Source organism: Ammospiza nelsoni, chromosome 5 (genome assembly GCF_027579445.1).
Source record: "Ammospiza nelsoni isolate bAmmNel1 chromosome 5, bAmmNel1.pri, whole genome shotgun sequence".
In the NCBI taxonomy this organism is placed as follows: domain Eukaryota; kingdom Metazoa; phylum Chordata; class Aves; order Passeriformes; family Passerellidae; genus Ammospiza; species Ammospiza nelsoni.
This window is the reverse complement of record NC_080637.1, coordinates 60,440,022-60,464,197: the sequence shown is the minus strand read 5'-3', so window position 1 is coordinate 60,464,197 and position 24,176 is coordinate 60,440,022. Positions and strand designations below refer to the sequence as shown.

The 24,176-nt window shown below is 41.5% G+C and overlaps 1 protein-coding gene across 2 annotated transcripts; it reads left to right on the top strand.

The window, feature by feature from the left end:
- Nucleotides 1–4,471: 4,471 nt before the first annotated feature.
- Nucleotides 4,472–22,128, top strand: DYRK4 (dual specificity tyrosine phosphorylation regulated kinase 4). 2 transcript variants are annotated; one of them, XM_059473056.1, is made up of 14 exons: nucleotides 4,472–4,711; nucleotides 8,381–8,464; nucleotides 9,821–9,970; nucleotides 11,088–11,223; nucleotides 12,386–12,549; nucleotides 12,944–13,080; nucleotides 13,925–14,065; nucleotides 15,688–15,826; nucleotides 18,044–18,125; nucleotides 18,850–19,022; nucleotides 19,617–19,677; nucleotides 20,214–20,343; nucleotides 21,059–21,204; nucleotides 21,646–22,128. In XM_059473056.1, the coding sequence occupies exons 1-14, from the start codon at nucleotides 4,688–4,690 to the stop codon at nucleotides 21,870–21,872; spliced, it is 1,794 nt and encodes a 597-aa protein (XP_059329039.1). In that variant the 5' UTR covers nucleotides 4,472–4,687; the 3' UTR covers nucleotides 21,873–22,128. The 2 variants fall into 2 exon arrangements, with proteins under 2 accessions (XP_059329039.1, XP_059329040.1); XM_059473057.1 differs by having other exon boundaries at nucleotides 4,478–4,711; nucleotides 12,452–12,549.
- Nucleotides 22,129–24,176: the final 2,048 nt, after the last annotated feature.

The window sequence follows — 24,176 nt, the reverse complement described above, 5'->3', positions numbered from 1 at the left end:
GGTTCTTACAGGTTTCTGCATAAATAGTAAGCAAATAATAAATTTATGGAATCTCAGATTACCTAGGGTTCTGAAAAAGATTTCAGATTGACCTTTAGGTTTAAGTAAAAGGCTTTATGGTATCTTAAAAGTATATGTATATTGCCGACAGCTGGCCTATTTTTTATTTTAGAGGGAAAAAATTGCTATATAGAAATGCTTACAGTAAGTTGCATTACTCTGAAATCAAAAGTCCTATGTTATTTTTTCAAAGTGTTTCTAAGTTTAAATCTGACACATGATGCTTCTGTTTAAAGTGACTTTCTGGAGAAAAATTACTGTGAGAGGTCACTCATTGCTGAGGTACTGATTTCATACAGTGTAACCCCTCTGAAGTGATGAGGTTGGGAAATTATTTCCCTGGTTGTCCTCCTCAGAGGGCATTATTTAGGAAACATATCTGAATACACAGGTGAATGTGTGATGTCAGTAGGATTTGGGGAGGTATTAAGTAACTGTAATTATGAACTACACAGGTTCTGAGAGGCCTTGGTTCTCCTGGATTGGCCTCCAGCTTCCACTTGAGGCAGCACATGGATAACACAGGCACTTCCCACATTTCACCTGGAAATGGGTAGAAACAGATGGAGCTCTTTCTTGAAGGAAAGTTCTTGCAAAGCTTTCAGACCTTCACAAGCAAGCCAAAAATCCTTTTCCATCGTGATCTTGCCAGGCCCAGTATCGCTGGCAGACAGTGAGGGGATTGTCCCACTCTTCTCTGGGTTGGGTTGGCCTCACCTTGAATATTGTGTGTGGTTTTGGGTGCCACAATATAAGAAAGATCTAAAGCTGTTGGAGAGTGTCCAAAGGAGGGACAGGAAGATGGTGAAGGGCCTGAAGAGAAAGCCACAGAAGGAGCAGCTGAGGGCACTGGTATGTTCAGCTGGAGAAGAGCAGGCTGAGGTCAGAGCTCACAGCAGTTCTGCAGCTTCCTCACAAGAAGAAGAGGAGGGGCAGGTCCTGATCTCTGCTCTGTGTGACCAGGGACAGGACCCAGGAATGGCTGGAGCTGTGTCAGGGGAGGATCAGGGTGGATATCAGGGAAAGGTTCTTCCCCAGAGGGTGCTGGGGCACTGAACAGGCTCCCCAGGGATGGTCACGGCCCCAAGGCTGCCAGAGCTCCAGGAGTGTTTGGACAACTCTCAGGGATGCACAGGGTGGGATTGTTGGAGTGTCTGTGCAGGGCCAGGGATTGGACTGATGATCCTTGTGGGTCCCTTCCAACACAGGATATTCTATGATCCTATGATAAGTTTGCCTATCAAATTTTGGGGGTTTTTTTCCTGCCTATGACTTACATTTCAACAAGCTTACCTAGACCTACATTTCATCTGTGCACCCCACTCAATTTAAATCAGTTTATCTGGTTTGTGTCCAATTCCTGCTTCTCATGTGATTCCTCTTCAGTTTGTGAGTCCAGGAATAACCATATTTTCTGTTCTTGGAATAGTCCTGAGAACAGATTGATGCATTAGAGAAATCAGTTGGAGCACTGATTTCTGGGCTGTCATTTCTTTGCCCAGTCTGTTTTCTAGAAATGATGGTGTTGCTGGGGTCCTTTTGGCTTTATACAGTCAGAGAGCTGTTTGGAAAATCCCCATGTCCCCAAATTCTATTTGAATTCAATTAAGGACACTTACTCAGATGTTAGGAATTATCTCAAAAGGTTCTAGCAATTACATCCTTAGCAACACAGCGCCTTAATTCTCTCCTATGTAAAACTGCATTCATGATTCTTACCCAGCTTTTGAGCACATTTAGAACAAACACTGTTGTATTTTTTTTCTTGTTTGCTAGAAGAAAGAGCAGATCTTAAGTGTGATAGGAATTGTTAATAAACTTTAAAGAGCCAATTTACTAGCAGCTAACTTAAATGTTAGAATCTTGATGTTATCATATCCCATGCTTTTGCACTCCTCTGTGGAAGAAACATTCTAAAGGAGCCAGACCTCATGACTGGCTTTTCTATTTCTATCAGCCTTGGACTGATTGGTTCATCTGGTGGGTTCTTTGCCCAAGTAAATGTATGCAAAACCTTAAATCACCCATTCCCTTTGCACTGATCTTGCAAAAGGCAAAAAGCATGCTTCCTATGCTTTATTAGAACAAATAGAACAGAATTGGTTTAAGAAGTTTTCTGTCAACACCACTCACTTTGGGAATTTGGTATTTATCTTCCCTGGTTCAGCCTGCAGTGGCAGCATTGGATGTTCCCTGTGGCACTGCTCAAGCCTGGATTGGTGCCACAGCACAGCACTGAGACAGCTCGGTTCATTGCTCCTCTGTGCTTTTTGCCCTCGCTCGGGTCAGGAAGACTGAAGTGCAGGAGTAGCAGAGTAAGTGCTATAAAGAGTAGAATTAATCTAATCTAATTCTAGGGATGTAAAAGTTTGGGATATCTAGTCTACGTTACTGGAACAGGCTCCTTCTCAGGAAAAGCCAATAAAAAGACAGGAGTGCTTCCACAGGGAAATTTGTTTACCTTGAATGTTTAGCTAAGATGGAATGAATCCTCTTTCTACTCCATGATGCAGGGGGTTTTCTTTGCAGGGAAAGCTCTTTAATTTCCTTTACCACTAATACTATTCTACTTCACAGAGATGTTGGCAAATTTAGAAATTTGGTAAAGATATTGTCTGTATGATGATCATGGGCAGTGATCACATCCATAAGGAATTTATGTACAATTGCACTTAGCTCCTTTAATTAAACGTCTTTGTGAAGTGGGTAATGAAAAAAAAAATTAGTTACAAGGATAAATCTTTCCTTCAAACTTAAAAAAATCTACTTTAAATTTATAGCTGAAACATTTTATGTACTCCTTTTTACTTCATTGTAGCATGACTAAAACTTAGTAAGAATCCTAGTGAGTTTCTTTTGCTTTGAGGCTAGTGTTGAGAAATGGAGGGGAAAACTGTATTCAATGCCTTATGTCATCAAAAATTAGTTGGTCCTCTTCAGATAATATAAAAGAATGATCCTGAATGTTGTTTTTATTCCTGTATGACTTCTCACAGCAAATTTGAGTATGGTTACAAGAATGTAATAAAATGAAGAGGAGAGAAAACAGTGCAAAGAAAGGAAATAAGGAAAACAAAATAGAGGATGTTCTTTGAAATGAGGGATGGCTAAAACATGGGCAGATCTGTATTGCACTCCTTTCTATGGAGGCTATCCTGGGACTGCTAATGGAGAGAGACTGTTGACAAGGGCCTGGAGTGACAGGACAGGGGGAAATGGATTCCCACTGAGGGTTTAGATGGGATTTTGAGAAGAAATCCTTTGCTGTGAGGGTGCTGAGGCCCTGGCACAGGTTGCCCAGAGCAGCTGTGGCTGCCCCATCCCTGGCGGTGTCCAAGGCCAGGCTGGATGGGGCTCTGAGCAAGCTGGGATAGTGGGAAGTGTCCCTGCCCATGACAGAAGTGTGGAACTGGATGATCTTTAAGGTTCCTTCCAACCCCAGCCATTCTAGATCTGCATGCCCCCCTCCTGGCATGACAGCCTGAGTGGTTATTTGGTGAGAAAAGAAGTTTCTCTTGCACATGACGTTTATAATACCAAGGAGGACTTGTTGCTTAGAGGGTTGCCAAGCTTGGATGAATGGAAAAGTGGGAGTGATGGAAGTGGGAGCAATGTGTCTTTTGGGAAGGTGCAGCCCAGCAATTACATCAGGAGAGGCTTTGCAGAGACCACCATGGGTGCAGAGGAATAACTGTTTGTCCTTTGGCCATTCCAGCAGCACCTGTAAAAGCAGCAGCCTTCAGTGGGTGAGTGTGTATTTTCCTCCTTGAAAACCCTGGTTTCTGAGTGAAAGTAGAACTATTCTGGGTTGTTGACAGATTTCAGACCATCAGGGAACATGTCATTCTTTGGCTGTATGAAGGAGGAAGACCACACTGGTTTTTTGCTTTAGATATTCCCCTAAGACAGCTGGGGAATAGAGACGCTTCCATCAGTGCCCCATCATACATGCACAGCATCCAAAGGAGAAAGAGGAAAGACAGGAGGGCAGCTAAGTTCTGTCTCATTATCCACACCAAAATAATCCACACACTCATTATCCCACAGGGCAGAGCAGCTCTGCACTAATGCCCTCAAGAACCTCAGACCAAGGTGCCACTGACACACAATGCCCAATGAGAAACCAACCCTTAAGGAATTAATTAATTTTCATTTTCCAGTCTGTCAGTCTTGTTGAAGAGATTTTGCTCAGTGTATAGCAAGGTCGCTGTGACAAATTCTGACAAAATCCAAGTTCAAGTGTTTTTTCGTTTCGCAAGCACATGAGCTCAGTGAGAAAGAACAGACTGAGATGACAAGGAGAACAGCCAATCCTGTTATATTTGTCTTTCTTATTACTGACTTGCCATGATAAATATGGAAAATTATATTTGGCTAGAAGGAGGCTGAGAAAGGGAACAGATGGCCACCAAAAGAATACTAGAGCAGCTAATAGTCACTGGCATATTTCCGGGAGAAAAATTTAAATCTGAAGCCAAGCAGAAGCATTATCCATTTTTTTCTGCTCAGGGCACTGTGCATGGAAGTGCTCCTGCTATGCTCTGACTAGATGAAGGTGGGCTTCCTGAAATGCCTTCCCTGAATGGAATAAACAGCTCCTGTCCTGCACCTAACAGCTCTCGCAGTAATGCTGACAGAAATAGTTGACAAGGTGGGGAAAATGTTTGTGTTCCTACTGTGTTTTGAGTGAGAGAGTGTATTTTCTATGGCTTTTTAATGTATTGCATGGTTTAGCACCTGTGTTGTATTCTCTCCATGTATTGTACAGGCTTTATTCAGTTTTGAGAACAGGGGGAAGAGATTGCCTATGTGAATGAAGGGGTCTTTTTTTCATGTAGTTGTGTATTTTAAAAATTCCTAAATTTTAATGCATTTCTGATTTCTATGGTTAACATGTACTGAAGAAATACTCTGACATTTTGAGAATTATGGAAGTGTGTCATGATGCCTGATTTTACAGAATGCTGTAAAGCTAAAACTTTATGACTGTGGGCTAGGTGGTGGATGAGGACCTTGTTCTGTTTCTTTGGTGGTAACTGGAATGAGCAAGGTGGTCCAGGATTTCCAGGGCTGGAATAGCAGGAGATGATAGTCTGGGATTGCAGCATTGGAGCTGTAGCAAGGCTGAGTGCCACAGGAGCAGGGAAACCAGGGGTGAAATGGAGTGGAATAGTAACAGGTGCTGCAGTTTGTCTTTGGAGTGCATCTGCCAGAATGAGCCCAGCCACAGCAGCTCAGCTGCAGAGCCCATAGGGCAGCTCCAGGTTTTGCTAGAGCAGTTCTTCTGGGTCACTTGGATCAAGACCATCAAATAAAACCACTGTGTGGACTGTCCAATAAATCCACCTGCTCCCCATTCAGCCACCAGCAGGACTGGTGTAGGCACAGATCAGTTTTTCCACAAATAGATTTTTATATTATTTACCCATTTGGGGGAGTTTTATGAAGGTCGGTCACTTACTCATTTTATTGAATAAATTGCCTAAAGAGCTATAAAGCCTTAGTAAGTAGGTTTTGAGAAAGGGGGACAAAGAGGATCACAGGTTTCCATGGTTTAAAATAAGGCTTGGACTGATTTTACACTGTAAAAAGAGAAATGTTCACCTCAAAATCTTGGTAATCTTTCCCCACTGAATGGAAATTAAATTGATTCCAAATCCAAATTCTGGCAGCACATCTTGGAGCCCACTCACATTCTTCCTTAGCTCTTGCTTAGTTTTAAATATATTTTTTAAATTTTTCATGCTCTGTTGTTAGTAAATCTACTTTAAAAAATGTAAGAATTTAGACATAGCTGCCTAGCTTTTTAAAATAATTGCTAAGAAATAAAATGCCCTTTTGGAGTGAAGACTCTGCAGTCTGCACAGGTATGTGAAGTCTTTGTTTCTTTGGTTTTCAGTGATAGCTTTTTCTCTATAAAATCCTGCCTTTGTATTGACTTGTATCTAGAAAAGCGTGAAGCAGTTAAGAAACTACCTTGAAATGAAATGTAATCTTTTCATCAGCTTCAGAAACTGAAAATCATAGCTTGCTGAGAATGAAGTATGGATGAAGTGTGAGGAAAAAGTATAACATGTGCTAAAATTAATAATCTTACTAAGAGCTGGGCTGATATAATTATTAGAGTTTTGAGTGTGTATCCCAGACTCACCTTCATAATAAATATGATGGTCCCTTGAAATGCAAGATATGTAGATTGCATAAGATTGTCTGTACATTGTCTGGGAAAATACTGTGGCACTGAGTTTTCCATGGAATCATGATCTAAAGAAATTCATACAAGGATATTTGGTGCTCTGGTAAACTGTGTCATGCTCTAGGACACTCCTGTTTAGGATGCAGTAGTCTAGTGACCTTCTTCTGTGGCATTTGCTGTGTTGGCACTGGTAATATTTTGGATTTTCAGCATGTCATCTCTTATCCCTGGCTGGCTGATCTCCAGTTCCAAAGATGGGAATTACTGTGTCCAGGTTTTAGTCCTGCCGTTCTCCTGTGTTTCACAGCCACCCTTCATCTCATGCCAGAGCTGTTCTCAGTTTGTTCTAGATCTGAGGTTTGCCCTTGCAGAAGGGTTTGTTTATTTATTTGTGAACAGGAAGAGCACACACAGAGCACAGTTATCTCAAGGGCAGTTTTCAGCTGGTCTGCTCAGTTTGAGTGGTGTCTTCCTGGCTGATGGTGAGACAGCTGAACCTGTCAAAAGGCAGCATTTCCTCCATGTGGTCAGGTAGATCTGTACACAGAGATTTAGCTTCATATTTAGTTTGGAAAAGTCTTTTAGAGTCTCTAATCTAAGTGCATGTGCAAGGGTGGATATGCTACAGGCTCTGGAGTCAATAAAGGGGAGGCCATCAAGATCATCAGAGGGATGGAGCAGCTCTGCTGGGAGGAAAGGCTGAGGGAATTGGGATTGTTCAGCCTGGAGAGGAGAAGGCTTTGGGGTGACCTCACTGTGGCCTTGCAGTGCCTGAAGGGAGCCCACAGGAAAGATGGAGAGAGACTCTGGACAAGGGCCTGGAGTGACAGGACAAGGGGGAATGGCTTCACACTGACAGAGGGCAGGTTTAGATTGAATATTTTCCCATGGGAAAGGAGAAAGAAATGGGAGGAAGACGTTGTTCCCTGTGAGGGTGGCAAGACCCTGGCACAGGTTGTCCAAGAGAAGCTGTGGATTCCTGGAGCCTGGGTCTCTGAGCAGCCTGGTCTGGTGGAAGGTGTCCCTGCCCATGGCAGGGGTTGAAACTGCTTGGTTTTTAAAGTCCCTTCCAACCCAAACCAGTCTGTGATTCTGTTCAGGGCAGGATGTGCCAGAGCCATTGTTGGGGTGTGTTCAGTTTGATCTCCCTGTTTGCAGCAGTGCTAATGTGCCCTGCATATATCAATGTCATAGTGTGTGTGTGTGGATCAGTTTGCATGCAAGCATCCCTCACCCACTACAGCTTTTATATATAAATATATATATATACTTATGTTTGTCTATGTCTATATATGGATATCTGCAGTGTATTGTCACAGGTGCAGCATCTAATCTGAGTTGTCCTGCCTCTTCCAGGCTCAGACAGAATCTTTCAGGAGCCCTTTTGACCAAACCCAGTGGGGTTCACTGCAGCCTACAGAGCAGAGCTCCAATCTGCTTTAGCCACAGAGTTTTCTCAGTCTAAATTATCCTAAAGACTTCTTCATTTCATTGCAGTTTGTTATTGGGCAAAAGTGTACACTGCTACTTAGCATGTTTATTGAAAAACTGCTGAAAGCACCAGCAAACTCTAAAATGGTGAGCTGCTTAGGACTTTCCCCATTTTTTTTTTATTTTTTTGGTATTTATTGCTAATACTATCTGCCCATTGGAGCCAATGGGGCTTTTCTATATTTCAGTAAACTTAAACCCTGAATTTATTTTTACAAAATCTGTACCAGAAGCTGAATCAGTTTAATGCTGCTTTTAGCAATGTATGGGCTCACAATCTACCTCATGAGGCAATTTAAAGTTGTTCTTCCAAGAAGACTCACTACCAGCTTCCAAGTACATATTTAGGATTGCAGAGGCCCCTTTCCCTTGGCTGAGCACAGGGGCACACCAAGCATCTGAGAGGCCTAATAACAAAATAAACTGTCTTTGCCCCAGCCCACAAAACAGCTGCTCAATTGAGAAAGGCATTGCCAGAGTGTAACATGTTTTCAGCAGCTTTTGTGGCCCTCTCTCACACCTTCTGCAGGCACAGGCATTGCCACAAAGGAGGGGAATACAGAAATCAGGCAGGGGTTCCATAATTTTTTCCTCCAGAATAATTTTTATTAAAGCCTCACTTTATGTTTGCAGTCTTCCCATGTGGATGCTTTTTCTCAGTCTCAGCTGACTGTTCAAGAGAGGGATCATCTGAGCTCTAACAGAGTCTTCCATCAGGTATGTGACTCTTCAGCTGACTTCAAAAATACCTGAATGCTTGTTTTTAAAGTGATCTCTTAAAATAAATTAATATGGGCAGAGGCAAGTCTTCTATTCCTTGTCCTCTTCCATTTTCTCTGTGGCTGTATGACTGTCCCAGATGCCTGCAAGTATTTTGGTTTTGCTGGGTTCAGTAGCATTTGAGGAATTTCTTCTACCACATCACTTTCATTTCTTGAAGCTTTTGGGAAAAGTCCACTGGAATGCCAGCTCTAAGTTTTTAAAGGCTATTCCATTATTTATTGGAATAAAAAATTTACTCATTAAAGTTGATTGCCTTGAGAGCATTGTCCTTTGCTTTTTAAGAAAATATCAAACCTCACCTTTGTTGTCAAAAGCTTGCCAAATATGTTTCTATGCTTCTCTGAGGAGAAAAATTTCACAGGTTTATGTGGGCTGTAGCTTTTGCTCTCTAGACCTAATTCTGCATTTCACAGTGCACAGTTGATCTATTTCAGATCTATTTCAAATAATTGTTTTATTATTTACCAAAGAAATAGTCTACCTGAAAGAGTTTTCTTTGCTGCTAAGATTTTGACTTGTCTGACTTGAGATATTCAAGACAATGATAAGACATACAAGACATTCATAAAACTGTGCCCTTTAATGACTGACTGCAATTAAAAAATTATATAGCTGTGTTTTGAAAATAATAAATGGAAGAAGTCAGGAAGGACTAGTAATCCTGGATTATTTAAATGAGCATTAGCATTTATTTTTAGGCAAAGTTTGCTGAGAGCTTGCCTTTTCCTCACCAGTAAGGAGTGCAACAAAGGGGCCCAGTCAAATGGAGCTCCATAGGAAATGAGGGGGAAGTAAATATAGAGAATCCAGTGCAGGGAAGACTTCCCACTGTCTCCACCCCTGGTGTTTGGCAGCAGTCCAGTCCCAGTTTCTCTTCTGCCACTGGGAATAGTTAATGGTATTTTCTGCCATTGACTCTTCATGCTACTTTTTACGCTGCGTGGGCTTTATTTTCCCCACTCACAGGAGTCCTGCTGCCTGGAATGGCTGCCGGGCTTCCAAACCCAGCCACCCTTTGCAGCTGAAGCAGTCACTGCTCTGATGCTGGATGGAAGTGTTCTTGTGAGGAGTCTCATTCCCTAAATTGTGCTGGATTGCCTGGATAACCTCGTGCTGCCCGTTAGTACAGCTGGAGCTGCCTTAGCATCTGCTCATTTCCCCTTTGCCTTTAGGTGTCAGAAGTGAACCACACACATTTTCCAAGGAGTTACATCCCTCTGCTGTTCATAGGCATGGCACAGAACTGCTTGCTAGGTCGTTAAGTGACATTTCCTTGTGCTTTCTATTTAGAGAGTCAGTCGTAGTGTCCTTTCCCTCCCACATCTGGAAGGTCAAGTCAAGCATGGTCTGGCTGTAGATGCTGCAAACCCTCCCTCCTTTGAGAGCAGCCTGCCTCAAATAGCAAATAAGAGCTTGCAGAGTGTCCTCCCTTCTTTTCAGGTGAGTTATAAAGCTCCTGGACATCTCTTTTGCCTGGTGAACCAGCCTCCCTCCAAGTGCCACTGAGAGAGTGTCAGTGGCAAAGTGTCACAAGTGTGTAAGTGTGGGGGAAGAGAGAAAAAGGGTCAGAATTAGAGACAAGTATGGAAAAATGCTTCATTTTGAAAAGAACCCCTTTTTACTTGCACACATCCTTAACTCAAACCCCACAAGCACCAAGATGCTTTTATTGAAGGGGTACTAATCAGGACTTCTTGCAAGGATGTAGTGGACCAAGCTTGCCCAGTTGTTAGTCCACATCCCATCCCCTGGATTCTCCTGGTCTTGGCAACCATGTGCTGGTTTTGGAATATGGCTTTGGTACCCATCTGACACAGACAGACACTGAGCTGGTTTTTGTCTCCATCCAGCCCCACTTCTATGAGGACTTTTTCAAAGGATGAGAAATAAGAATATATAAGAAATAAGAAATAATAATACTCTTCCATTTAGTTTGGAAGAGTCCTCTGAAGGACATCTGGCCCAACCTCTCACTACAAGCAGAGCAGACTTGGAGCAGGATGCTCACATTATGATCCATTTATCCAGTTCATCTCCCACTCACTGGGCTCCAGTGTCACAGCCCCTGCTCAAAGCAAAATCCATGATGCTCACTGCTTTTCTCCCACTGGCCAAGCCCATCACTTCATAAGAGAAGACAACAAAGTCATTCAGGCACCATTTGTTGGCATATCCATACTGGTTATTCCAAATCAACTTCCTGCCTTTCACTTGGTTTGGCCTGGTTTCCAAGAGGGATTGTTCCACAGCCCTCCAAGGCTGACCAGCATTGGTATACATAGCATTTCTATAGAGTCCTTATACTGAAAGGATCTGGAAGATGAACTTCCTTCTCTCATTTGTAGAGATTTATCTTTCCATGGTCCAACAGCCCTTAGTGCTTTTGGCAGAATTTGCAGTCTGAATAAGCAGGGTATCCTAGTGCTCAAGCTTGCTTGTTCTATCTCAGCACAGAATTGACATAGAGATTACTCAACTAATCCAAAATAAATATATTGCAGCTTTGTTTCTGTGAATATAGCAGTTTTTAATTTTTAAATTTTTCTCTGCTTGGCAGGAAAATGGAATTCAAGGCAATTTTCCTCAATTTAACCTTCCAGACAGTCTTCCTGAGAGTGATACCAGAGTCCATACAAAACCATCCGAACTGGAGAGCACCAGCATCGGTGTCAAACTGCCTATGACAGCTTCAGGTAGAATATCCCTGGATAAACTGACAGGACTGGAGTGACAGGCTGCCTGCACAGATGAGGAGTGTGTACAGTCAGAACAATCAGGGAGGACCAGAGGTGCCATGTTAAATGGCTGCTGAAATATTTAACAATTTAAAGCACAGCAATATGGATGGGACTCAGTGATTTCTGATTATCCAGCTTGGGGAAGTACCCAGTAAGGGAATGATTTGACTAACACAAATACAGAAGAAAAACGTGCAGTATCAAAAAGAATGTGTATTTATCTAAGACTTAGGTGGGGCAGGTGAGAGCAATATTTCATTACAGGGATAAAACCCTTTCCCACTTCCTTGTGGCTGTGTCCCATTTTATTGATGTGGGCTAAATTGCATTTTGGGAGTTCTGAGATCTAGAAAGTTTCTGACAGAGTTAATCTATTTCTAGAAGGAGTCTAGGAAAAAAAAAAGTAGTGGCCTTTTGCTTTGAAATGATTTAGCATCCCTGCATTGCTGGATGAAGATCTGCCACTGTTTAACAAAACACCCACACATGCATGCAACACATAGATTTATAATGCTCCTGTCTGAATATATATCCACATTTAAATGATGGGAGTGGAGGTGTTAGGGCAGCTGAAATTTTATGCAGGAAGAATCAGAACTAGGAGAAAAGCAGATTTGGACTCCATTTAATTCCTAACCTCAAGCATCTGACTGATGATTTTTATCAGAAAAACAAGTACTTGAAAGCTTTGGTTAACTAGACAGTACTGACATTTTATAAATATAGCAATCAAACCAATAAAAATGTAACTTTTCATATAAGTTATGGAGCCTGAGGGACCAGATAGACAGCAGATAGGATTTTCACAAAATCTATGTACATAACTTCCCTCACAATTAAATAATTTTAACCTAAACTGTCTTAAAAGTCTTGCTGACAGATGATGAGTGCTTTATTGAACTTAATACTGCAAGCCAGAAAAAAAAATAAATAGAAATTTGTATGAAATTGTAGAAAAAGAGAAATCTTAGTTGGAAGGGAACTCTAACAGCTTTTCTCAGCATCCTGCTCAAAGTGGTGGGCTCTACTGTGAAATGTTCCATTGTAAAAGCACTTTGCCATCAGGTTTCTGACATTTTATTGATTTGTGGTTTTACATTCTTGTTTTCTGATTTAGAAGCCTTGAAAAATTTTAGAAACCAGTTAACAGTCTATGAGCAAAAAGAAATTTTCAATTATACAGAGCTCTGGTTTCTTGGCCTGGAAGCTAAAAAGATTGAAGGTTTGCCTGAAACCCAGAATAATAATTGTTATGATGATGAGCATGGTTCCTACTTAAAGGTAAGTGGAAAAATTATGGTATTTGTTTTGAGCTCAGTAAGTTTGTAGTGATTTTATGCCAGCTCTTAAGTGTTGTCTGTGAGATAAATGTTGTTTCTAGAAGATAAATGTTCACATAGTGAAAAAATGCCTTTTAAAGATGAGGGGAGAATTCACTTTGCATGTCATGCAGGGTGGGGAGAATTCACTTTGCATGTCATGCAGGGTTGATGCAAGGTAGCAGGGCTATGGAAGCATCACTTGGGATTTTCCTTGTTACCCTTATTTGATGTAGCCTTCACCTGCAGCTAGCCCACCACCTGTCATGGAGAGCAGACTCAAACACACAGGAGCTGCTGGGAAGCCTGATCTTTGTTGTACTCCTTCAATCTGAGCCCTTTGTGTTCTTTTGAAGGTTTTACATGACCACATTGCCTACCGCTACGAAGTCTTGGAGGTCATTGGGAAAGGGTCGTTTGGGCAGGTGGCCAAATGCCTGGATCACAAAACCAATGAGTTAGTGGCATTGAAAATAATAAGGAATAAGAAAAGGTGAGATATCTGCTGACTTTAAACCAGTAAAATCACTCCTCTTGTATACAGGCAAACTGTGACAACGTGAACAAATCAAAATCAAACCTCCTGTACATTCATTAAACACAGTGAGGGCAGAGGGAGGAAAGAGGATGTCAGGAACTGGCCTGGACTTGGAGGAGAGACAGCCTAGGAGAGCAAGCACAGTTTTTCCAGGCTGACAGGGTCTCTCTGTCTCTTGCACAGTGAATACACAACCCAGGTAACCAGCTGTGCAGGATTGAGAGCAGGGAGCATCCCCACAAGGTTCCAAAACCACGGGAATATGCTGGAAGGTACCCATCACTTTCTTGAACATGAAGAATTCTACACTGTAGTCCTAAGCAACCTGTTCCTGTTAAGTGGCTGGTTACAAATTTGTGAGCTTGAAGCAGAGTGAGTGAAACAGATGTTCAGCTGTTCCTTTTTCCCCCTCACTGAACACTAAGTGTAAAGATGCTTTTCAGAATCCCCTGTCTGACTGTGGTAGGTGTGAAACATGTTCAAGGAAAGTGAAACATTCCTATAGACTTGAGAGCACCAGGATTTTAGTCTGGATGCTCACTGGAAACCTTTTAATTTCAAGGTTTTTTCAGACAAGTCAAATTAGGTACCCTGAAGTGTTATGTAAGGCCAGTGTATTTAGACTAGGAATCAACAGTAAGAAATCCAAATTACAGTGGTTAACGGGGTTGAATGAAACATTTTAATAATTGTCCCACCTGCTGAGCTTATTATAAGCTCATGGTGTTTGTAGCATTTGCAGAAATACAAATGCTACCCTGAGGTGATGTCACCATTCCCATGTCATGTGATATTTCAGATTTCACAGCCAGGCTTTGGTAGAAGTGAAGATCCTTGATGCTCTGCTGAAGAAAGACAAAGATGATACTCACAATATCATCCACATGAAGGAGTACTTCTACTTTCGCAATCACTTCTGTATCTCCTTTGAACTGCTAGGGTAAAGTACATTTTCCTTTACATACACCTTGAGGAGAATTGTAGCTCTTGTGCCTTACAAGATTTAATTTTTATGTCTTCTTCAGAAGAATTGGCAGCTAGAAAGCAACACTGTCTAAATACAGACTGCATAACTGAGCCTTTGATCACCCAAGGTGAACTGAAAAAGGCCACGTTCAGACTTCACACGGGCAATGACATGATCCATCCCTTATTTTCTGTGCTGGGTATTGAAGGCTTCTTCCCTGAAAGACCTGTGAGGAAAAGAGTAAATGCAGGACTGGTAAACTTCAGGGTATATAAATATGAATAATATCAAATAATTTAAAAATAAAACTGCATCTTACTTTTTATGAATCTTTGCTGCAGGGCATCTTAGGAGGAGTTCTGGAGGAATTTTGGAGAGGTCAGATCATTTTATTCATCAGCCTTCTTGTAATCAGGGAATCGAACTGGAATTATCCAGGTTACCCACACTTCTCCAGCCCCTAGAGTAAAGCCCCCATTGGTGCATGTGCTGCAGACCCTGCTGAAGATTCAGCATGATATGCACAGCTTGATCCCAAAGAAACCTAAATCCCTTGTGTTGCTGCATGTGAGTCTGTCACTTACAGGCACACGGGGTGAGAGGTGACTCCTCTCCAGGCAAGCCACAGACCAGTCTTTTCTGAAAGCTTCTATGGAAATACACAGGGAAATGGGAGAGCCACTATCTTTAGGTCTCCACAGAGGAGTTGAAGCCTTGTTGTCATAGAAAAATGTTTGTCTGGTAAAATTTTCATTGCCTTTAAAATACCATGAAAACCTTTGATTTGTGATCTTTTCCGTTAAGTCTGGGCAACTTTAATTCCAAAGGAATGGGCCGTGCCTGTCACCAGTGGACACTCCAGTGAGGAAGGCAGAAAGCTCCAGTTGGTCATGTCCTTGCAGACATGTGCTAGTGCTGAGGACACCTCTCACAGGGAAGAATTTATTCCTAATATCCAATCTAAACCTACTCCTTTTTCAGTTTGAAATCATTACCCCTTGTCCTGTCACTATCACTATCAAAAATCTCTCTCCCTCCTTTTCATAAACCCCTTCAGGCACTGGAAAGCTGCAATGAGATCTTCCAGAGCCTTCTCTTCTCCAGGCTACTGAGCAGGGCTACTGGAAGTTGCTAAGATGTGATGGTCACCAGAGGGATATAGTAACCCACTGAGACCTGATTTGATGGGGGGGGTTACCTAGAAATATTTACTGCTGGTTAAAAAACTTTAGACAGAAATTATTTACTCAAGACACCAAAGCAAAGAGAAATGACAGCAAAAGGAGACAGAAAAAAAATTTTTTTTGGTTCCTGAATGATTATTGTATTTGGTAAAAATCAGCACAGCTGCTTAACAACAGAGAGTTTAGCAAGGAAGTTCAGTGATTTTACATCTGCTTTAAATCTGGGAGGTGTTTGTGCATATCAAATGCAGGGCAGCATTTGCAGGAAGGAAAATAGCTGTCATTTTCCTCTGCATGAGTCCTCCATGTGGGAAGACAAGCTCTTAATGCACTGGAAACTAATCATGCTTTAAAAATAAAATCTCCAATCTCTTATCTGCTCTCTGTCTGCTGCTTCTTCCTCCCCCACAGAATAAATTTGTATGAGCTGATCAAAAAGAACAATTTCCAAGGCTTCAGCCTGTCGTTGATTCGCCACTTCACTCGGTGTGTGCTGAGGTGCTTGCAAGTGCTCTACCAGGAAAAAATCATTCACTGTGATCTGAAGCCTGTAAGTACAATCATTTCATCACCTGGTATTCTGTAGAGAATAAATGAGCTTATCCTATTCTTTATTGATTGAGAGGAACTGTCAGGAGAAACCCTAAAAACCTAGTCTGATGTTTGTACAGAAGCTGTGATTTACTTCAGATTATGTTCATGCTACAGTCAACTGATTGTTACCATAGATTCAGTTCATGCACCAAAACATTAAATGAGATTATTTGGTTGCCAAAACATATGCAAATATGAATCAAATTCAGGTAATGACTTTTTGCTTAGAGAAAAAGGAAAGTACTTAGTTTTACAAGTATTTCAAGATGAAGGACATTGTAATGTTAGGAATATTCACAAGACAGCCTTTTTCAGGTTATCCTCTTAAGTCTATTTAATTTCTTAGGCATAACTATAAAATTAAGTAGCCTAGTAAATGGCAAAAGAATTCTGTGGAACAGTATTTCGGGTGTTCATCTGTTTTTTGGAGGAATATCTGTTCTCCAATTCCCTCTGCTGTATCTGCTAAGCATTCATTGAAATCATTACCCCTTGTTCTGTCACTATCACTATCAAAAATCATTTGATAGTAAAACATTTCCATTTTCCTTAAGCCCCAAATTTAATATTTTGCAATTTTCTGAGATTTCTGAAGGACTTTAATTATATTTTCACTTCAGATTAAAGTTTCTCTTGATTTCCTTCTCAAAAGGACAAATTAACCAATAAAGAAATAAATAAGTTCTCAGGTAAAAATGCTAAGGATAAAATTCTGTTCTCGCTTTGCTAAATGTAGTTTGATTTAGAATTCTGAGAAGTCACATATTTTCTATACCCAGTGTCTTACCAATATCTTTGCCAGACCAATTTGCAGTGAGAAGAGAGGCTTGCAAGATAACCCATATATATGAATCAAAAACAATTAGCCCAATGGGAAATCTGTTTCCAGGCAGCCACTGACAAGGAGTGACGTTGGCAGCATCAATTAGTGTAGTCTGTATTTAAATAGAGCAACATGTTAGTGAAAATGTAATGAGTTAACTAAAAGACAATTTTGTTCTCATTCAACAATTGTACAGTTTCATGAATTTATGTTGCCTGAAACTCACATCTGTTATCCCATCTGCCTCCTATGATATTTCTCAGCATTAGGTAGAATATGGAGTTTCTCTGGCCTTTATGCTAGGTAATCACTGCCTCCAAAGCCTGGTTTTTCAGTCAGCCCTGGTTTTCCAGTTTTGATCATCTCCCTTGCATTGTGAGGGAATCAGTATAAGAGACAGAGTCCTACCATGAGCATGAAGGGATATGGAGCTGCAGAGATGGGATGCTGCTTCCCTTATCAGAAACAAAAGCACCTGGATTGTGGAAGTCAGTCCTTGCCTTGACTTTCACCAGTAGCAGCTTCTCCTTCCTGGCACATGAAGCATTTCCTTATGAGCTAATTACCCAGGAAACCACTTCATCATTATTTGGCATCCACCTGGGAAGTGTTCAGTCCTTCAAAGCCCTGACATATAATCACTGTAAAACTGGTTGATAAAGGTAACCATCTGTCTGCTGAGGCATGGAGAAGGAAATCCTTCATTTAGACAGACTTTTAATGAGGATAAAACTCAGCTCTGCAGAAATGAGCTGAAGGCTGTGTTTGCTCATCAGTGCACACACATATATCCCTGAGCTGGCTGTTTAAGGATCACTTCTCCAGCTGGACTTGCAAGAATCCAGTGCTCTACCCACCTGCACCCAGCTAAGAATCCACAGGACCCTGCCTTGTCCATTTATCCCTCCCTTGAGACTTGTACATCACACAGGTGGGGAGGGGTGAGCTGACACAGAGTCTGGGGCAGGCAGTGCAGGGGAGAACTGTGGAGTGTGGCTCCTTCATGGGCCAGGGGCTTTCTGTGCTTACAAAAGGATGGTTCTGGTTAATTCAGCACAGCACAAAGCCAGGTGGAGTTTGGCTTTTACTAGATAAACAACCCTGAGTTTTGGGGAGCTCCCTGGTGCCCTTTCTGTCTCACCTGCAGCCTGGGTACCAAATCTCCCCTCTGCTTTGCACAATTGCACATTATTGGCTGCCCCCTCATGTTAGCAAATGCATTCCAAAGGAGGTTGGATTTTGAAGCTCTCATTATGCAGAGAAGTGTAAATACGATTTGCATTCTGATTTTCCCTAGCTTAATATGGTGCTAAACCCCTCTTTTCCTTGTGATTTTTTTTTTCTTTTTAGGAGAACATACTATTATACCACAATGGGCAAGGTTCAGTCAAAGTTATTGATTTTGGATCAAGCTGCTATGAAGACCAAAGAGGTTTGCAGAAAAGTCAAGTTGATGTAATTTTCTTAATAAGCTTTCTTAATTTTAAATAATGTGGAAAAGCTATTTCTTGGATTGGGCTAATATATTGACCTATGCCCCTAATTAGAACCTGGTGAACTGTTCAGCCACTGGTGGTGGAGCAAATACTGGTAGAGACAAGTAAGATATTACCATTCTTCTTCTTTGTCCCAAGCCAAATCAGCTCCTTCACTCCTGTTGAAATCAGAATTGCAGTTTCAAGGGTGGTTAGCTGGAACAAACTTAAGAGGATAATCCAAATATTTCACTTATCAAGAAGTTTGTCAGATCCAGAGAGCCTTTCTCTGTGAGATGGTTAAATTATAATTGATACTTTTTGTAATGAATACCACAGGAAGGGAAATGGGAACTGTACTTTTAATTTAGGAACTGTTGATTGATGCAAATGGAACACCTTCAAATGGGAAAATGAGCATGGATAAACTGAATCACAGCATTAGGAGAGCAATTTACTTCAGTGAAACTTGTTGAAAAACGATTTCTAAATAGAACGGGGGAAAGTGTACCACCCGTTACTTTTAGGATGGGATTAGAAAATGTTTCCAGAGCCTATGTGAGCAATCTGTGGATAGACAGATTTATGATTCCTGAACATATGCCTCTTTTCTGTGAAATCTGCAAATTGACATTTCAGTCCCAACTGTGATTTTTGCTTCTTGTCTGATTTTTGATCCAGTGTACACCTATGTTCAGAGCCGCTTTTATCGCTCCCCTGAGGTGATTCTTGGTCATCCTTATGCTATGGCTGTTGATATGTGGAGCTTAGGCTGTATCATAGCAGAGCTTTACACAGGCTACCCGCTCTTCCCAGGGGAAAATGAAGCTGACCAACTTGCCTGCATCATGGAGGTAACTTTTGGGGTTGGTTTGCACACCCATTTGATAAACTGCACCACCAGAAAGAAAGAGAAACCTCAAGCAATAATGAAATATGATTGGCTATGGCCTGGCCTTCCAGAGGGAGGTTTATTGCAGCCAAATGGCTCTTTGAGCCAGAAGGGCCCCTCTGAGCCTCTTTTCCTCCAGGCTGAGCCCCTTTGCCAGCTCCCTCAGCTTCCCCTCATCAGACTTTTGCTCCAGCACCTTCCCAGCTCAGTTCTCTTCTCTGAACACGCTCCAGCCCCTCCATGTCCTTCCTGAAGTGACCAGTCCAGAACTGGACACAGATTTGAGGTGTGGCCTCACCAGTGCCATGGAGAGAGGGACAATCTCTGCCTTGGTTCTGCTGGCCAAGCTATTTTTGATGCAAAGATGTGTACAGGCAGCACTAAGGAATCCCTTAATTCTCTCCACAATAAGAGGAAATATTTTGCAGACATTTCAAAGTAAATTGCAACATTCAACTTCTTTTCATAAGGAGGGCAAAATGCCACACCTCACCTATTGGTTGTTGAGTATCTTCATTAAATGAGGAGTAACTCTATGAATTAATTTTCTATGAAGGTATTGGGTCTTCCACCAGCTGATTTTATCCAGGCTGCGTCAAGGAGGAGAACATTCTTTGGTAATTTCTTCTGATTATTTGTCATTTCTGGATCCCTCCCTGGTCGTTAATCACTAATTAATAGCACTGGTAGAGAGTAGGGTCAGAGATCTTTAGCTAATTCCTAGCTGATAAAAATACTTCCAGGAAGAGGTATGGAAAAAAAGTAAAAGGATAAAATGAGGCCTATAAACAAACCTGGAGCTCTGCTCTTCCTGTCTTATGGGCCTCTAATTGCCAAAGTGATAGAGATGTTGCTCTTTAAAAATATTGTTGCTGAAAGGAATGCAGTGGGCTCTGGGAACTAATTTGCATTTTTCATTTCTCTGTGTATAAATTTGGTTTGGAAATTGCTCAAAGCAAACAAACCAAACAAAATGTAGGATATGATCTCTAGGATGTAATCAATCCTGTTTGCCAAAATTCTGGTAGATTATCAATGCAACAGGGCAAAACTGGAATTAGTGGGATGGACGTGGATACTCTTTATACAACTTTTTAAGGTATTTAGTGAAGGTTTTTAATGTAATTTTTGAGGATGTCTTTTTTTTCCTAAGATTCCAAAGGTTTTCCTAAATCTGTAACTAACAGCAAGGGGAAAAAGAGATGCCCAGACTCCAAGGATCTAAGCACAGTGCTGAACACCCATGATGCTGGCTTCTTGGACTTCTTGAAAGGATGCTTAATGTGAGTTCATACTGTACGCAACAAGCTACTTTTGACTTTGATTTTATTCTTTTGTGCCTTTAAAATCCTGGTATCTGCTTTGTTAGCTTGTTTTATTTTTTGGTGGGGTGTTTTGGGTTTGTTTTGTTTTGTTTTCCATGTGGCATCATTTGTATAACTATTATTATGGACACTTTACTATGCTTTCTTTCGCAGTGACTTCAAATTTCTTTCTAGCAGTTCAGTAGCACTTTCCTAAAGAAATTCTAAAGAAACTGCAAACTTGTGATAACATGGGGAAGAAAGAAAAAATCATCCCACCAAGTTTCACAAGAGGGTTGCTTTCAGTGTTCTCTGTTTGCCAAGTCTGTGTGAATCATGGATTCATTTTGGTTTGCAGGTTGAATCAGAATTTTCAGAAAATAATTTCAGTGGAGCAAAAAACCAAACCTTAAACAAGAATGTTGGGTACCTACCCTAATAGAAGCAGGAACTGCATATTAAAAATGGTTTGGTGTTGCAGAGGATTTGATCGGCACAGTGCTGACATAAATAGGTTTTGAAGGCTGGAGAAGATCACAGATTCTTCCGTGGTTTTGGGATAAAAAGAAAATTATCTTGTTTCAAAAACATGTCCTCCTGACTTGACTTTCAAAAGACAGGGCTGAATTTCTTGCCTCTTACTAATTTTCAGATAGAAATAGTTGAATAATGATTTGTCTCCTGTGGATTTAAGGTGGGAGCCCTCCCTGCGCATGACTCCCGATGAAGCGATGAAACACGCGTGGATCCAGGAGCCCAAAATCTTCCGGAAGCCACAGGCCCCAAGGAAGATGAGTGATGGCTCCTTCTCTGTGCTGGAAAGTAGAAGAGAGACTATTCGTAAGCATGTTCCACCTCAGGACTAAGGCATTTATACCACCAGTGTTTAGTGTTTCTTTGTGTTCAGTGTCATCTGCCTGGAGCGAGGGGAGGTGGAAGTGTGGAGATAATGGATGGCCCCTGAAATGGGGTGGGTACAGGCACCATTCCTCACTTGTGTAGAACTGCATGCCTTATGTTTTAGTTCAGCTGCCTGCAAGAAGACTGGAAGTGCTGAAGATTCACGCAGAGAACCCTTTTCCCTGCTGAGAGCAAAACAGTATCTGACACCACACCACAGTGCATGCCACTTTCAGAGCAAAAGAATGCAGCAGTGGGGGTTGTGAGATCCCTGAGAAAACTTTCACCTGATTTGCTGGGAGTTTGTTTCAATCCTGTGTTTTACCTGCTGTTAAGAGTCTGCAGTCTTAACCCTCTCATTTTAATGATTTATTGTTGCAGAGAATCTCTGGAAAAATGCAGCTGACAAAGTGAGAAGTGACCTGGCTGACAGACTGACTCCTTTCACAGGCACAGCAGAAAGTGATGTGCAGAACACAAGGAAGCATGCTATTCCAGAGAAATACTTGGAAAACCACATGGAAAAGCCTATTAAATATGATCAAGCAGAAGACAGTGGCGAAAGAGCTCTTCCAAAAACATCTCTTTTTTTCCCACCAATTAAGTAACACAGAGTACAAGCTAAGATTGGCTCAGTTGCATACCTAGTGTATTTTGTAGGTATTATTTGTACTCAGGAATATAAGCTATATCTGTCTGTTCATGGGCTGTGCATATTGTAAGTATATTTAATGTTCTTTTTACCGTGAAATCATCTAGTCAACCAAAACAGAATTTGAGAACCATTCCTTTTCCTCATCTCCATCTTTGTGATAAGAGATTCTTCACAACCAGCAGCAATAAAATGGAGACTGTAGAGGTGGAGAGTGGCTTATTCTTGGTGTTCTAACAGACTTTTGAATTTTATATTTTCCTGGATCTAAGAGAACAGATGTGTTGACTGAAGAATCTGAATCCTTTTTCTTACAGCAGCGTAAGTCAGGAATAATTAATGGATAAGATTACTGAATTTACTTATGTATAAAACAAATAAGAGAAATCAAGCCCAGCATCCTCATTTTCCTCCTGCTACATCTTCCTCTTTTTATAGTGAAGCTGCTAGATGAAAACCATTGTCACACCTTCCTAGCAGATTTAGAAACGCAAATTATGCTCTTTAGCTCTCTAGCAACAACAAAGCAGAGTGGTATTCTGGGCCCATTTCTGCAGGGACTCAACAGGAAGAATGGATTAAAGCAAGCTAGTTTGATTTGGGAAAATTGTCCTTCATGGCAAGTTTAACTTAATACTCTGAAAAAACCCCAGCAAAAACCAAACTAATTTCTATGATCCCTCTGGCTTATGCACTTAATGTGTTTAATTTAGGTATTTCACTCTTCGAACAGCAGACTATCTTTTCACTGCATTTGTAAAGCACCCACCTCATTACACCTGTTACATTTACTGGAGCTTATAGCTAGAAATTCAGTTGAAAAGGAATAATGAGAAAATTGTCCTACCAAAAGCAGCTGCTACTTTAGCAGTGACACTGCAGCAGCCCCAAGGGAAAGAGGTGTTCAGAGGTGTTTAGAGTCACCATAGCAGCAAGCTCCCACAGGCTCTTTTGCAAAAGAAAAATTCACAGGATATGGGAATGGTCCTCAAACAGTTCCAGTGTTACAGGAGTAAACAAGCCACCTGACAGGTACAGCTGAATCACTTACTGGTAGGAGTCACCTCAGGGAGAATGGACTGCTGTGATCATCCCCTCAGCTTCAGGCAAATCCTGGGACTCCTGAAGAAACGCCTGGAAAATGAGTGACCCAAGAAGGGCAATAGCCCATTATTGAGGGCAATTGAGCAGAGAATTACAAGAGTATTTTGGCAGACAAATACCATCCTGCTGTGATGCAGACATTCCTAACAAGCAGGCCAGCTTGCAGTGTCAGAATTATTTGTACCTCTGGTGTCAGAGAGACTCCTTTGCAGCTGAACCCTCACGGAGACTATAAAATGCTCCCATTCCCATTCTGCAGCAGAATGATGTACTAGGAAAAGTGAGTTCTGTTCTGCACAGGGTGGGTGCACTGCAGAGTGTGGACAGAGCCCTCATCACATTTCTCAGACCCTTGGAACAAGAATTTACTAGTTTGGTGCAGTTGCTGCTCATTCTTCATCTGCTCCGTCACATTCCCTTCCCAAGTTAGAGTATCTGATTCTCACAACTGTGCACTTGGGTTTTTGTCCGTTCTACCTCAGGAGCAAAGTTTGGGATCAATTATATTGAGATGCCCTTGACCCCTGGAATGGATGTCACCCTAATGAAGGTGTAAACCTCATTTAATAAATGGGCTTCTGTGCTGGAGCCATGTTTTCTTCACAATTTGTTATATTTCAGTAGCTCTTTGTAGTAAGCATCATCATATTATTTCTCATGGCATATGCTGATGGGTTTTCCAAGGCATTCAGTGTTGAGGGAAAAGTGGCAAAGTCATCTGAGCCTGTAATTCAGTTTGATCATCCTTCCATATAGAAGGCAGATAGATGGCATTTCACTGTAGCTGCCATGAATTTGCTGTCTTTCTTTCCTTGCTGACCTGCTGTTCTGGTTTAATTCCTGCAGCCTTCGTGGCAATCTCCATCTTCAAACTCTTTCCTAATAAGGGCTCTTGTGGATAACTGTTGGATTTTTTTCAGAGATGATAAAAATAAATAGAAATTACTTGGCAGAAATATCTAGCCCTGAGATATAATCACTGTTTTCACATTCCTCTGCAGAAAGAAGTCAGTCCATCAGACACAGGTAGCATCCTCATCCCTGTGCCATTTGAAAGCAGATAATGAGAAAATTCTCTGTGTAAGAGGGCAACCTACAAAATGCTGAGAAAAATCCTCTGACTCATGCTCAGCTGGAGCCACCCTCAGACTTTCCA